A 16357-nucleotide genomic window follows, 5' to 3' on the forward strand; every position below is an offset into this window, starting at 1 on the left:
GTATTTATGATGACCATGGCATTGCTAAAAGATGGTCCAGATTTTAACAAGTAAATAGTAAGAAGTTCTCTAAGTTTGTGCTTAGTATACTTTTTGTTTCCCCCACTCTTTTTCCTAGTTAGAAAAACTATTAGGGGAAGTTGTTGCCTGCCTACAGTTGAACTACCGTGGAGCTTATGACAGTGAACTTCTTGGACAAATTTCTCCACTCCTGTGCATAGTATTTCTTCACAAGAATAAACAGATTCGGAAGCAAGCTGCTCTGTTGTGGAATGCTACGTTTGCTAAAGCGACAGCTCTGGTTTATCCTGAAGAATTAAAGTATGTTAGCATTACAACTTCCTGCCCCTGCTTGCACTATTGTGATTATGTAAACCTATTGTTGAGCACTAACACACTGCACAGAGAATTTCTTACTGTATAGTCAGAATATGTATGTGGTAGCTATTAAACTTGTATTGACTTCTGTTAGACTTACTGACTTTGAGGAAACAATATAATGAATAGAAAATCCTTAAATAAACAAAGGGAGAAGATCATTAATAAAGCCAGGCATGGTTAGTAATATTTAACTTTCGCTTTTGTGTTTGTTTGAGACAAGGTCTCTCTACATAAAACCCTGGCTGTCCTGGAATTCACTGTGTAGTTGAGGCTGGCCACAAACACAAAACAGATTAATTTTTTAATGCCTCCTGAGTGCTGAGATTAATGGCATGTGCCATTTATAGTCCAGCATAGTTTACCTGAGGTGAAAAAAAAAATGAGTGTTAATCCTTTTGTTTGTTTGTTTTCTGGCGTTGAACTCCCAGGGTCCTACCTGCCTCTGCCTCCTTGTGCTTTGATGAAAGGTGTGCGTCACCACGCCCAGCGGGCACTCCTCCTCTATGTGGTCTGTACCACCTGCCCATCTGGTCCTTGTGTGGCCAGAGTAGGCGCTGAGTCACTCTTGACCAGGAGCTATGGACTGCGAGCTGCCATTTCCCTTAGAAGGGCAGCCAGTACTCTTTAGCTGCTAAGCCACCGCTCTACTCCCTAACACTTGAAAATCTTTGTGAATCTTTTTTTTTTTAAACATATTTCATGAGTATTATACCTGCATGTATATCTATATACCATGTCTACCCCTGGTGCTTGAGAAGGCTAGTGAGGGCATTGGATCCCTCGGAACTGAAGTTACGGAACCTTGTGAGCTAAAGTGTGAGCGAACCTGGGCTTTCTGGTTCTTTCGGTTTTCCGAGACAGAGTCTCTCTGTGTAGCCTTGGCTGTCCTGGACTCGCTGTGTAGACCAGGCTGGCCTCAAACTCACAGCGATCCGCCTGCCTTTGCCTCCCAAGTGCTAGGATTAAAGGCGTGTGCCACCACGCACGGCTGGTTTTCTGGTTCTAAGCACTAAGCTATCCCTTCACCTTCTCACGAGTTTTTGTCTTTCTTCCTTGGCTTTTAATAGGTTTTGGGTTTATTGTTTATTTTGAGACAAGGTTCTATACTTCTATGTAGCATAGTTTAGCGCTGAACACATGGGAATCTCTCTGGGCTTCCAGAGTGTTGGAAGTGCCTTGTTTGAAAGTTAAGGAAGTCTGGGAATGCCTCAAAGTATAGAGGAAAATCCAAATATTGTGTGGTTTCTCCAGTGTTTTATATATATGTAAGTAAGAAACGTAGGCAAGACGGATAGAATTTGCTACATAAGAATTAAAAATAGAACTGGGGCAATAGCTCGGTTGGTAGAGTATTTCCTTAGTGTACATGAACCCTAGGTATTATTGCTGTCACAGTATAAACTGGAGGTGATGGCCACAGAAGTTCAAGGTCATGGAGCTGAATCACAAGTTTCAGGCCAGCCTGCGATTTATGAGACCTGTTGCATAATTAAAGCAATATTGTTAGCATTACTAGCGCACTTTGCTCAAGAAGTATATGTATCTGTATGTGCTTTTTTTTAAGACCGATTTTAAGACAAGCCAAACAAAACATTTTGCTACTGTTGCCTGGTTTGGAACATGTTGAAATGATGGATGAATCCACTGGACCATATTCAGATGCTGTAAGTTGTTTTTTTAACTTAAATTTGAGTAGTGTGATATAAGTAAGTAGCAATAATCAGAACTTGAATAGGAACAGATGAAGTGAAGCCTTTTTTAGAAAAGAAGCTTTGCAGGCTGGCGTGGTGGCACACACCTGTAATCTCAGCACTTGAGAGGCAGAGGCAAATAAATGACCTCAGAGTTCAAGGCCAGCCTGGTCTACAAAGTGAGTTCAGGATAGCCAAGCATACACAGAGAAACCCTGTCTCAAAAAAAGAGAAGAAAGAAAAAAGAAAATGGGCTTTTCCATTCAGGAACAGGTGTGTACTTGTGTTCAGAATCTGAAGGAAAAAACCATGGTGGTGTACTTGGAGAGAGAGAGAGAGTGTGTGTGTTAGCTATACAAGTAGATACTATCTGCACAGTGGTTTTCTTTGTTTTCAATTTACATCATTAGACTGATTTTGACAGTCTGAACAGGAGAAGCAAAATAGTAGACATGTACGTAATGAGTTTATTTTTGTATTAATAGACAGAAAATTCACAATTCAACGTCAAGATAAGTGGCATGGAAAGAAAATCAAGTGGAAAAAGAGATTCCATTTTGGAACATACAAAGGATAAAAGAGAAAATGTGAAACTGCCGGCAAAAGTATGTTTTCAAAAGCATATTTACTGGAATTTTGACTAATACTAGCTAACTTAAGGACACAAAATTCTTAATTGGAATAAAGGTCATGAAAGCACAAATAAATTTTGGGACTCTGGTGGGATGAATTAAAGACGGATGTTATAGTATATAGATTTAAGCCTAGAGTGATTCCTCCTTAGTAATGGCAAATCTAGGGTGTTTGCCCTCTTCAATCTCATTATCAGATACAGTTATTCTGGGCAGCTTTCCTGAGAAGAGATGAAAGGATAATGATAATAATTTAGATCCTTAGTTAGAACTGAGTTGTCACAGTAGTGTAATAATTTTAAGTAGACATGTGCTGCCTGGGTAAACATGTATCTCTAACTCTATAGATCGTCTTTTCAGAGGCTGCTGCTGTTTACCTAGGACATGCCATTTCTTACTATGAATATTGTATCAGGGTTTTTTTTTTTTTTTTTTTTGGTTTTTTTCGAGACAGGGTTTCTCTGTGTAGTCTTGGCTGTCCTAGGCTCGCTTTGTAGTCCAGGCTGGCCTCGAACTCACAGCGATCCGCCTATCTCTGCCTCCCGAGTGCTGGGATTAAAGGCGTGCGCCACCATGCCCGGCTTGTATCAGTTTTTTAAAAACATGTTTGCAGTCAGATCAGTTGGTAGGCTAAGACGGTATTGTTAAGTTTAGTCCAGCCTGCATTGCATAAAGGGTCCTTGTCAGCCAGTGTGGTGGCGCACGCCTTTAATCCCAGCACTCGGGAGGCAGAGGCAGGTGGATCGCCGTGAGTTCGAGGCCAGCCTGGTCTACAAAGTGAGTCCAGGACAGCCAAGGCTACACAGAGAAACCTGTCTTGGGAGGGTGGGGGAAACCAAACCGAAACAAAAAGAGACCTTGTCTTCAAATGAGAAGGCCGGTGGGGTGGGTTACAGATTTTATACTTTGTAATCTCTATTGAAAAGTAATGACAGAGTGTTTGAAAACATGAAAGAATTAGGAAAAAATTTGGAAACTTACACTTCTTTTTTTAACATCCTACAGGTGAAATTAGAACCTCCATCTCCGAAAATCAAGAGTGGCAAGCCTTTGGAGGAGGAAAAGTCTACTGACTTCGTGTTCATACCCCCAGAAGGAAAAGAGACAAAGGCAAGGATCCTGACTGAGCACCAGAAAGAAGTACTCAAGACGAAACGGTGTGTGGGTTTTCATCTTGAGCTCTGTGCAGCGCCATGAGACCTAAGACAGCGTGCACACATCTTGTTTGTTTTTGTGCCCTAGAGAGAGATCTTACATAGGACATTGGTTATGGGAGGCAAGCGCTCTACCACCGGGCTGTTGCGCTAGCCCGAGCATACTAAATTTTAATGGCAGATGGACTATTCAGATAGCATTCCATAATATTTTAATCTGCCCAGTGTTGCTAAGTTTTTTTTTACTGAGGTACATGTATATTGGAAGGGAACATTCTGTAAGCTTTTATGTGGTTCATTAAATATACTTTGACAGAATTACAACTTTAACTTTTGGTGGTGGAATATATATCACCAGTGTTTTGGAATTTAATATATAAGATTCTTTTTTCCTAGGTGTGATATTCCTGCCTTATATAATAATCTGGATGTTTCACAAGACACTTTATTTTCTTCTCAGTTTAGTCAAGAAGAATCATTGTAAGTACAAAACTTTTATAACTAGTTTCCTAGTTATATAATTAACAAAACTAATTTATACAATTATTTATCTTAGGGAAAGTCCCACTTTAACTGGAAAAGCAAAAGAAGATGCCAAGGTAATTAAGGTCTAAGCATGCTTGAATTTCAGGGTTTTTATAATCATTCATTTATAATGAGATCTTGTAAATTACAAGATTGTAAATTATATAGTTCTTTATTTCATTTCTTAATATGTATACCAATCTTCTAACTCTGAATTGTACACTAACTGAGTTGATATAGTATTGATTTGAATACATTGTAAGTGTTTAAATTGAGACCATTGAGTCAGTGTCTCATGTAGCCCAGGATGTCTTCAAGCTCCTGTCAAGCTGTACTTCCTGTTAGACACCTGACTCCTGCCTCTGCCTTCCACCGAGGTTATGGCCTCAGGGGTGGCTATATTTGAACATGATAGTGTAAAGCATGCTAATAGTTCTTTGCTGGTACTTTTGTAACATTTGCTGTATTTTGGAAGTTAATATCTTTTGAATTACCAGAGTTTGTACTTAAATTTCTCAAGAAAATCTTAAGCACAGTATTATATTTAAAATTTTCAAGAAAATAATGTCTTACTATGTAATGTGTGTGCTTTTGTGTAGGAAGAACAAGTGGAGAGCACCATTTTCATACCTCAAGATGCCAGGAAAAACTGTAGTATTGATAAACACCCTGGAAAGGCTTCTTTACCAAGTGACTGTGGTTCTGTTGCTGAAAGCAAGCCAGAAACATTGAGCACTGCTTTTGATGGTAGAAAAGACATGTTAATTTCATCAAAGTCAGTGTCAGCTGAACGTTCATCTAGTACAGAAACGTCACTAAACAGCAGTAGTTCAGCTTCTAATGCCACTGTTTCTGGAAGTCCTTCACAGCCTACAAGTCGGAGACAAAGCTTTATTACTTTGGAGAAATTTGATGGTTCAGAAAATAGACCTTTTAGCCCATCTCCTTTGAATAACATGTCATCTACGGTTACAGTGAGAAATATCCAGCAAAACATAACTAAAACTGACTTGCCACCTAAAGCAAGGAAAAGAGAATGGACTCCCTCAAAATCTGATTCAGAAAAATTAGTGAATGGAGGTAAGAAAGCAGGCCGGAGATGGAGTAAAGTTGAACAGGCAGTTAATAAAAAGTGTAAGCCTTCACTGAGTTCTGAACAGGAGGACCATTCATTAGAAAATAATCTTCCTGATTTGTTCAGTCAAACAGAATGTGTGTCAAAAAATCATGACCATCCTTCTGAAATTACCCCAAAGCATGAAGATAGAGATTCTAAACCAACAGTGGAAAGTGAATCATCAGAAGACTTAACTACAGAAGAAAAAAACATTAAAATGGAATCTAAAGAAAATACACTGCCAGTTGCTGCTGCCACAGCAGCAACAGATCAAATAGTAAATGAAGACAGTCAAGCTATAGTATCTCCAAATCTGAAAACACTCAGACGGTCTTCAAGGAGACGTTCAGAAATCATGGAGTCTTTCACGGATAGCCAAGATAAGGAAAATGGTCAACAAAAAAAGGAAAGATGGAAGGAAGAAGAAAAAACAGTTTCAAAGAGTCTGTTGCACATAAAAGATGATAAGTTGCCCAAGCAAAAACTAACCGCTGAACCACCTACACAGGAAAAATCAACTGAAAACAGAAATAGTTTTCATGAGAGAACTTTAGGGGAATCTAGTGCTAATGCTGAAACTAACCAAAACAAAAGAAAACCAGATCTTGAGAATGTTAGTTTTGAGGGAGGTGGTACCCAGGACAATGTAGATAAGTCATCTGAGAAACCTTTAAGAGGACGGACACGTTATCAAACTAGAAGAGCATCCCAGGGTTTGATTTCCACTGTTGAAAACTCAGAATCTGATAGTTCTGAGGCAAAGGAAGAAGTTTCTAGAAAGAAGCGATCTGGGAAATGGAAAAATAAAAGCAGTGACAGTGTTGACATTGAAGAACAAGAAAAAATCGTCAAAGAGGAATGTATGAAAACTACAAATCAGACACATGATGGTCCTACAGCTCCCGGTGTTAATATAGATCCAGCAGCTCAGATTTGTGGAGAAAGTGCAGACAATAGAGTAAACCCTCAGGAGTCTACTGGGTCGTCAGATTCACTGCAGGGTTTTGATATGTTGGTTACAGGTGAGGACAAAAGTAAGACTAGCAAATGCATAGACAGTTCATTTTCAAGTCCACCTGTGCCAGAACCAAATCTCAGGACTAGGAATGCCAGTAAGAGACTACAAAAGCGAGATACCGATGGCAGTGTGGGAGGGTGCTCAAAAATGGGGACATCAGACACTTCTGCGCCTCCTGAAAAATGGGCCCAAGCAATTGAATGCCAGCACAAGAGGAGCAGGAGAGTCAGGAGATCCAAAAGCTGTGACTGCTGTGGGGAAAAAGCACTGTCCCAGGAAAAGTCCTTTGTTGGGATTAAGAGCACAGAAAGTTATGCCGTAAAGAGCACAGAGACAAAAAGGACAGATACGCAAGCGCCTGAGACTGCATCTGAGACCTGTGAAGCTAATGAGCGCGCTGTAGCAAAGCTGGTAGATGCACAGCCTGATTTGAACTTGGATTTGGGTCTTCAAGAAGAGAAAGACACTACTGGTGATTTAATTAAGTCTGAAACTGAACTGGAAGAAGATGATCACAATTCCCTTCCCTCTGAAATAGAGACTATGAAAGAAAGAACAGATGATGCATGTAGTGCTGAAGCAGTACCTGAGGGCCAGCAGCCATGCAGCGGAAAACACAGTGCTGCCGAGGACGCATGCTTAGGTGGTTCCAAGGACGTGTCACAGAACTGTCCTTTAGATAACAAAGTAGAAAGTCCAGAAGCTGTTATGAAAGGAGAGCTTGACAGCAACGGCGTAGGGAAGGGATGCAAAGCAATAGCCGGAGCTGGTCCAGAGAGAGGTGAAACTGTGGAATTAGATGTAGGAAACAACACATTTGGAGTTGTCATCCCTGGAGATCAAAGTACCCAAATGGATATTTCTGTAGATGTGCCAATGGATGAAGATAATAAAAATGATGAATTTGAAGCAGTCACAGCTGAGGGAGCAGCTACTAAGGACTCTTATTCTGGTATGGGTCTTAATGATACCACACCAGTTGTAAGCAAGACCGTTGAGACTGAGCATCCAGCAAGCAGGGAACTAGAGGAGGAGAGCAATGAGTCTGATTCAGATGAACTCAACCAAGAAATGGAATGTTATAAAGCAGCATCAGTAACTCAGGAGAAAACTGAAATTGACAACGCCAGGGAAAAGGATAGGGACATAATTGCTAGCACCACTAAATCTGAAGAAGCTCCAATCAGAAGACTAGATGTCAACATTGAGAGCTTTGTTAGTGACACTCTTGAAATGAGTTCTGAAGAAGGAACTGCTCATAAAATTGAAACAAACATTGAACTCAGTAAATTGGGTGAAACAAAATGTGACAGTCAAACTGCATTGGGAAGTGATGCACTGCAGGAAGTTTGCCCCACTTCAGAGAAAGTGGAGGAATTACCACACTCTTTGATAGCTGAAGTAGCTTCTGTACTGGTAGCAGAAAGCAATAATGCATCTCCTGAAAAACTAAGAGAGCTGGATTCTTCATTTGGATCAGCAAATGAAAGTCCTAGTGGTATGCAGGCACGCTGTGTCTGGTCACCTTTGGCTTCTCCATCTACAAGCATTTTAAAGAGAGGACTAAAAAGATCACAAGAAGATGAGGCCTCATCACCAGTTAACAAGGTAAGACGAATGACATCGACTGTAACGAATCTAATGTTTGCTTGCAACATGTGATCACTGGGTGAAACCTATAAAGGACAGGGTATTGGGGTCATGGCCACTCACTGGCTATTTCTTAGGGTGGCTTTGGAAAGGATGGGAAGCCCTTCATCACTTGTAGGTGTGCGTGTGGGACTTACTGGGTAGGTCTCAGTGGGATCTTTCTCTTCTGTGATACAACTTGTGGAACCAGATTTAAGAAGCCTCACAGCACAGACTGCTGTTGACCAAAAAGGCTCAAGACCTAATACATGTTCTTGGACATACTAGTATAAAAGTCATTCTAACACAGTTAAAGTAATTTGTAACTACCTCATTTCCCTTTAAAAAAAGAAAAAGACAGGGTTTCTCTGTAGCCTTGGCTGTCTTGCACCCACTTTGTAGACCTGGCCTGGAACTCTCAGATATCTGCCTGGGATTACAGGTGTGCAGCACCATGCCCAGCACTTCATTTCCACCCTCTGGCAATCCTTACACCCCTTTCCCCAGTGTCCAGGGTCCTGTTTATATATTACTAAGCCACATCATGCATTAGTTTGAGTACTGGGGTTTAGTGAGATACCAATCGCTTCTTCCTCCACACTCTTTAGTTTTTGTTCCCTTTGGAGGTTGAGGGGCAGGGGACCCAGCGCACAGCATTGACTATACATGCCTTGTCACTGAAAGATCCCCAGGCCTCCATTTAACATTTTCTTTATGTCTTATGCCTCCTGCACTGTGGGTTTCTTTCTCCGGAAGGCTGGGCTGAGAATCTGGTCACAGATTTAGGGGCTAGCTGAAGAAAGCTCTGTCCTGGGAACCGGTCACAAAGAAGGCCTTCTGAGCAGGGAAGGAGCATAAGGCAGCCATGCTCAGCCAAGGTTGAGTCAGTAGAAATTTGTGTCCTTTCCAGATGGGTAAGCGAGCCTCTGGTTTGTGAAAGGCTGGACTGCACTTGATTAAAATAAAGACAGCCAAGAGTCAAAGAACTAGATTTTAATTTACTAAGCTTAATGATAAAGACAAGGACAGAGAGCCACGGGAGAGAAATGGGGAGTGTGCTCTCAAATCTTCCAGCCTCTGGGTTTTTAAACTATGGGTACTTGACTAGCAAGAGACACTCCCAGGACACTTTCTCCGGCTTGTCTCCAGGGAACCTTTAATATGTTTTTCTTCAAAGAGCCAGCTTTTGACACCTTTTGTGTGGGTTATGGTCTACAAGGAACTATCTTGTTTACACATTTGGGTCTGGTGGGTTGTTATCAGCGGGGGTGGGGGGGGGTCTACTCACCTATGTCTGAGCATGAAGCTCACCTCCTTAGCCTGCAGACAAGGGCCCACATTGCACTGAACTATACACATGAAGTTTCAGGGGAAAAAATTATCTATATAATTTACTTTAGCTCTTGGGCTTTATTTTTGTTTTGTTTTTGTTTTTTGGGACAGGCTTTCTCCGTGAAGCCTTGGCTGTCCTAGACTCGCTTTATAGACCAGGCCAGCCTCACAGCAATCCGCCTGCCTCTCTCTGCCTCCCGAGTGCTGGAATTAAAGGCGTGCACTCTTGAGGTGCATGAGTGTTTAACATAAACTATGCCCTCAGCTTAGTGAAACATGTCCTAGAAAGATGTCATGTTCATCTTTTCAACTTAATTTTGAAATTGGATTTGATACTGTAGAATGTATATTTATACATAATATGTATATGTATGTATACATGAACATGGTTTGATCTTTGCCTTCAACAACACTTTTTTAAAAAAACCTTTTCCTGGATGTGAGAGTCTTTGCTGTCCAGGCTGACCTTCAAGTGAAATCATCATTCATTTCTCAGTTAGCTAGGGTTACAGGTTTGTGGCATCACCATTGCCTTAATAAATACTTTTTAAAAAACGATTTAGTTTTACTACTTTTAGATATATGTGTAAGTGTATCAGGGCATGTGCATGGGCATGCTGGTGCCTATCGAAAACAGAGGCATCAAGCTATGTGCAGTTGTAAGCTGCTTGCTGTGGGTGCTGGGACCTTGGAAGTGCAGTGTGTATTCTTTTCTTTCTTTTTCTGTTTGGTTTTTCAAGACAAGGCTTCTCTGTAGTCCTGGCTGTTGTGGAACCCACTCTGTAGACTAGACTGGCCTCGGACTCATTCACCTGCCTCTGCCTCAGGGAGTGCTGGACTAAAAGCATGCACCACCACTGTCTACTAGCAGTATGATGAACTCTTAATTGAGGCCTCTCTTTAGCCTTAGTTTCATAACCTGGGAAGATACAGTGAAAATCCTTCTGAGGTTTCAGAGATGAAATCATTTAGGAAGATGTAGTTTTGTTTGTTTTTATAACAAAGCCTCCCTTTGCTGTCCTAGCTATTCTGGAGTTCATATCTTGGTAGCTATGTCTTTCTTTTTTAGAAGACAGGTTTATTGTAGACTACAAAGTGTAATAAGGTAGTAACAAGATGGAATTTATGATTTGCTACAGAATTATTAAGATGGCTTATACAGCTTAACTAGCTACCGCTACTGTTTGGTAGGAGCATAGATTCCTTAGTGTCATGCTTTTTTGAAGACAGGCTCTCTTTCTATAGTCCTGGCTGTCCTGGAACTCACAGAGACCCCCCTGCTTCTGCCTCCTGAGTGCTGCTGTTGAAGTTTTGTTACAGATTTAGTGTATATCTAGATAAAACAGGATACCATTGTTTCTATGGCAGATACTTACTACTTGTTGCCCATTCTCGAGAATCAATCCTAGAAGATATGGAATGATATTAATAGCTATGAGTTCTCAGGAACTTATAGCTAATACCTCAATGTGAACATATTGTAGACCTTAGGAAGCCAAGTTAGCCACAGTGAGGCTAAAATAAATAAAAATTGCTACCTAATGTCCATGATTTTTGTATTACTTTCAAAAAGTTTAGAGCAGTTTAGATAGCTTGTTTGGTAGCGTGTTTGCAAGGCCAGCATGAGGATCTAGCTCAACTTTTAAAACCCACGTTTAAGGCAAAAATCCTGGGCTTGGTGGCATGTGCTAATCTTATTGGGGCAACAGAGAGAAACATATTTCTGAGTATGCTGCTCGGTAAGTCTAGTCTCCTTAAGGAGTTCCAGGCTAACGAAAAGCACCATTTCACAAAAATGTTGTACAGCACCTGAGGAAATGACTTTCCCTTCAAAGTTATCCTCTGACTTCCACGTACACACATGTGCTTGTGTGTACAAAATACACATTTACAACAATGATTAATAAGATGTACCAGAAGCCAGTTATTACTGCCTGTAGTCTGTATATAAGTCCATTGGTTAAATAAAATCAAATTATGCACAGCATTTAAGAGTTTTGATTTGGGGCCGGAGAGATGGCTTAGAAGTTAAGAGTTTGGTCTGTTATTCCAAATGTCCTGAGGTCAATTCCCAGCAACTATATGGTGGCTTACAAACCATCTATAATGAGATTTGGTGTGCAGGCAGAATACTGTATTAAGAAAATAAATAAATAAAAGAAAAAGTTTTATTTTGGTGTGTCTTGTCTGTTAGTGTATGCCAAGCCAGTGTTCCTGTTGAGGCCAGAGAGGATGCATCAGATGCCATGGAACTGGAGTTAACAGACCTTTATAGAACTAACTTGTTAATGTTGTTGCTAGGATTTGAACTCTATCTCTTAGATTATGTAGCTGGTGCTTTAACACCTAATCTGTCTCCTCAGCCCTTCTGTTGTTTTTTTCAGGCCGAGGTCTCACTATGTAGCCCCAGACTGGTCTTAATTTGATCATTTTCTGCTTAAGTGTCCTGATTGCTGGGATTACAGGTGTGCACTGTCACGCCTGTTCCTTGTTTCTTTTAGATAGGGGCTCAGCTATGTAGCTGTGACTCATCTGGAACTTGGAAGTCTATACTCTGTAGACCAGGCTGGCCTCAAGCTCATAGGACCCTACCTTTCTTGGCCTTCTGAGTACTGGGATTGAAGGCGTGCATCAGCACACCCTTCATATTGTACACTGTCCAAGTTTCTGTCACTGCAGAGGTACTGTGGTATGTCATTAGGGTAAGCTGCAGTACTGAGTAATATCTGAAGGCTGGAATAGCTGTGCAGGAGACTTCTAGTGAAATAAACTTGGAAACATTGTTGCTTTGCACAAGACCCAGCATATTAGGTAGAACTTTATCATCTTATTAAAACTTGTTCTGTACTTTCAGGTTAGACGTGTCTCCTTTGCAGATCCAATATACCAAGCAGGGTTGGCAGATGACATTGACAGGCGCTGCTCTGTTGTTAGGTCCCATTCTTCAAATAGCTCTCCCATAATAAAAAGTGTTAAAACTTCACCAACTTCACACTCCAAGGTAAGCTATGGACTTTAAAATGTGTATGTAACTGTCTACAAACTTGTATTTGAAGATTAAGAAACAGATTTCTTTGCTTTGGATATATTGCTTTTCATGGAGAGGGCTAAGGCAAATCAGCTGTCCCACAGTAAATTAATAGTTTACCCTGTTCCATTTTCATTTCCTAAAATTTTACAAAGGTGATTTTATTTGTACAATTTAAGTTGTAACGTTACAGTTGTCTGGGGTTCTGAGTGTTTTTTGTTTTTTCTCTACTTTCTTCTGTCTAGCATAATACCACTTCAGCCAAAGGATTTCTGTCCCCAGGATCACAGAGCTCTAAATTTAAGAGCTCAAAGAAGTGTTTAGTAAGAAGTGCTTTAGTTTTTATGTAATTTTATATTTTCATGTTTAGTCCTGTAACCTCTACTTAATGGCTTTTGAAATTTGTTTTCAGATTACAGAAATGGCCAAAGAATCTATGCCATCTCCAGCAGAAAGTGTTTACCCGGCTTTGGTGAACTGTGCAGCGTCAGTCGACATCATTTTACCTCAGATTACATCAAACATGTGGTAAGTGGTTGTTGAAGCTTATGGCTCATATTCTGAGGTTTAGAGGGTTTTGTTTATTTTTGTTTGCTCTTTATTTTAAGGAACAGTTTTGCTAGTATTTCCCCGTTTGAGAAGGGAGTTTGGCTACTAAGGAAGCTGAGGCAGACTCACCAGTTAGTTCATGGTTTGCTGGGATGCAGTTTTTATTTTCTACAGTAGTAATAGGATAATCTAGGCCTGGGGTTGAAGCTCAGTTGGAAGAGTACTTGCTTAGCATTGATTGAAGGTATGAGCGTTAGCCTCAGTACTGCATAATCCGGAAGTGCTAGGGCAGGAGCAGTAGGGCCAGTTCAAGAGCATGCTTGGCTACACAGCAAGTTTGAGGTCAGCCTGAGCTCTGTGCCATCTTTAAAGGACCAGCTCAAGGGGCATCCTCTGCTGTACAGCGAGCTTGATGGCAGCCTCAGCAGCTCTGTGTGACCCTCTGTAATCCTTATTGACCCACAAGGACTAAATTTCCAAAGCATATGATGTGGAGGGACCTTAGTGAGGTTTTCCTTTATGAGCCCCGTTATTTACACAGGTTCTGTATCCCAAAGAGTTCTTGGAGTTTGAATTCTCTTGCCTTCTGCTATTATACAAGCTGGTATTACAGGATTGAATTGCCTGGCTTGGTTCAGGAGGAATGTCTTAATGGTCAAGCCTCATGCTTAGAATTAATTGGCATTTACTCCTCTCACACATTTGCTTCAGAAGTAAAACATGCATATATTCTAATGTGAATAAATGTTTAGTATTTGCTAGGTAGTTGCATCTTTTTGTAGACATACGTTCTTTCATCCTACTGTAAACCCTCTGAGAAATAGAAGTATCACTGCAAAGTGGAAGCTTATAAAGATTAGTCCACAAAAATTGAATAACTAAACAAGCTGCCATGTAGATTCATCTAGATGGGCCTCATTGAGGGTCTTTGTGTTTCAATTAAGTCTTTTTTCAGTCCTATTATAACTCTTGGAAATGTAATTAGCATCTTGAATTTATGTCTATACATGCTCTGCCTGCGTGTATGTAAGTTACCTTGTGAGGCTGGTACCTCTGGAGGCCAGAAGGTGTCACATCCCTTAAAGCTAGAGTGACAGATGGATATAAACTGCCACATGGATAATGGAAATTGAGTCTGGGTTCCCAGGAAGTGCAACAAGGGTTTTTAACCCCTGTTCTCTCTTCAGTCCCAGACTACCAAATCTTTAAGAGAATTGTTACATGTTGATTGGGAAACTGAGATAACTTCTTTTAACTAATAGCACTATCATTCAGAACATGGTTTCTCAGTAAGACACCGATATAGTCATCTCCAGAGAACTGTGTCAGACATGCATATAGAAGTTAGAAGGGAGTCACTTTTTAAAAGGTGCAGGATAGGTTAGAAAAACAGCATACATCTGATGAAGCACCTGAGACATAGTCATGTGAGTTTTTGTTCCTGCTGTGCCTGTTTCTGTATAAACACAACAGAACACATCATTTATGCTGGTACAAAGTGTAGAATACAGAGGGGAATCATATTTCCACTATTTTTTTCTTTGACAAGGTTTCTCTGTGTGTAGCCCTGGCTGTCCTGGACTTGCTTTGTAGACCAGGCTGGCCTTGAACTCACAGAGATCCACCTGCCTTCTGAGTGCTGGCATTACAAGGTGTGCCACCATGTCCAGCTCCATTATTTAAGCCAGGTACATAGTATGTAGGATTCAAAATTTATTTTAAATTCACCAGATATTTGCTCATCACACTACGTGGGGTTAGGTGGACTATATGAGTAAAGTCTTTGGGTTTAAGTGGAGAAGTACTCACATACTTTATCAGTAAAAGCATAATTTTCTTTTCCTTTTTTCTTTTCAAAAGGGCAAGAGGTCTAGGACAACTTATCAGAGCCAAGAATATAAAAACAATTGGGGATTTGAGTACGCTTACAGCATCTGAAATAAAAACTCTTCCTATTCGCTCTCCAAAAGTGTTTAATGTAAAAAAGGCTCTCAGAGTGTACCATGAGCAACAGGTAAAAACTTGTCATTTAAAGTCACTTAAGAAACGTGAGTGTTTTGTCTGCCTGTATGTCTGTGTACTGCTTGTGTAGTGTACAATGCTTACAGAGACAAGAGGGCATCAGCTTGCTTGGAACTGGAGTTACAGATGTTTGAGCAGCTGTGTTGGTGCTGAGTGTCTGGAAGAACAGCCAGAGCGCTTAGCTGCTGAGTCATCTCTCCAGATAGAGTCGTATTTTAATAAGCGACTCAGCTGGGAGTCATGGTGCTCCTCTTAGTACTTAGGAAGCTGAGACAGTTGGACCCACGTTTCTTGAACACAGTGTGGACCACAGTGCAAGACCCTGCCCTTAAAAAGAAAGACAGAGACAACAAAACGTGTTCTACCAACGTAGTAATAAAAGCTTGCATTTGGTCTCGTATTTAAAAGGAAATTTGTTTATTTGTTCTTTAACTTTTGAAATAGAGCATGTATGTGACTTTTCTTACTCTTAAGTATCCACATTATATGCGAACATCTTGGTACAGATTTTAGAGTATAACCTCCCATGAAAAGTGCTTACTTTATAGAAAGTAAACTTGATTTCTGTATTTCTGATACTCAAACATTTTGCTGACATGGTAATTACATAAAAGCAAGCAAAACCCAGAACTATACTATTAATTTGCAGCCTTACAGGTGGAATTTTTGAAATATTTTCTCCTTTTAAAAGGGTAATTTTGGGCTGGAGAGATGGCTCAGATGTTAAGAGCACTGGCTGCTCTTCAAAAGGTCCTGAGTTCAATTCCCAGCAACCACATGATGACTCACAACCATCTATGAGATCTGGTGTGTCTTCTGGTGTGCAGGTGTACAAGCAGATTGTATACATAATAAATAAATGAATCTTTTAAAAAACATAAAATGGTAATTAAAAAAAACTTATGTCTTGATTGCCCTGTACTACCTCTTATAGGCAGAACTCCATGGGAGCCAAAGAGTATCATATCCTTTGGAACTGGACATTGTAAGCAGGTTCTGTGCAAAAGCATACTAATGTGTACACACACACACCTCCACACACACACACACACCTCCACATGCTGTGACTAAGTTAATACTAATAGTAATATCTTTATCAAAGAAGGCCCATCTAGGTGCATCTTCTCCCCACCCCCCCCCACCCCCCAACCCCCCTTTTTTTTTCCCTTTTGTGAGACACTCTCTGTAGTATCCCTGACAGCCCTGGAACTCTATGTAGAGCCACCTGGCCTCAAACTCATCATGTTTTCGTAACTATTGCATATAAGTTTAGTGTGTT

General features: G+C 40.6%; 1 protein-coding gene across 6 annotated transcripts in view; it reads left to right on the forward strand.

The window, feature by feature from the left end:
- RIF1 (replication timing regulatory factor 1) overlaps positions 1-16357 on the forward strand; it is a 61412-nt gene that overhangs the window by 41894 nt on the left and 3161 nt on the right. For 5 of the 6 annotated variants that reach the window (XM_084798886.1, XM_084798887.1, XM_084798885.1 and 2 more), the window contains 11 exons: positions 119-321; positions 1946-2045; positions 2558-2677; positions 3710-3861; positions 4255-4338; positions 4415-4457; positions 4983-8126; positions 12334-12480; positions 12753-12830; positions 12920-13035; positions 14917-15070. In XM_084798886.1, the coding sequence (XP_084655012.1) occupies positions 119-321; positions 1946-2045; positions 2558-2677; positions 3710-3861; positions 4255-4338; positions 4415-4457; positions 4983-8126; positions 12334-12480; positions 12753-12830; positions 12920-13035; positions 14917-15070 (4341 nt within the window). The remainder of the gene's footprint in view (positions 1-118; positions 322-1945; positions 2046-2557; positions 2678-3709; positions 3862-4254; positions 4339-4414; positions 4458-4982; positions 8127-12333; positions 12481-12752; positions 12831-12919; positions 13036-14916; positions 15071-16357) is intronic. The other variant, XM_084798890.1, reaches the window with a different exon arrangement.

The sequence above is a fragment of the Acomys minous genome, assembly GCF_964271855.1.
Source record: "Acomys minous genome assembly, chromosome: 10".
In the NCBI taxonomy this organism is placed as follows: Eukaryota; Metazoa; Chordata; class Mammalia; order Rodentia; family Muridae; genus Acomys; species Acomys minous.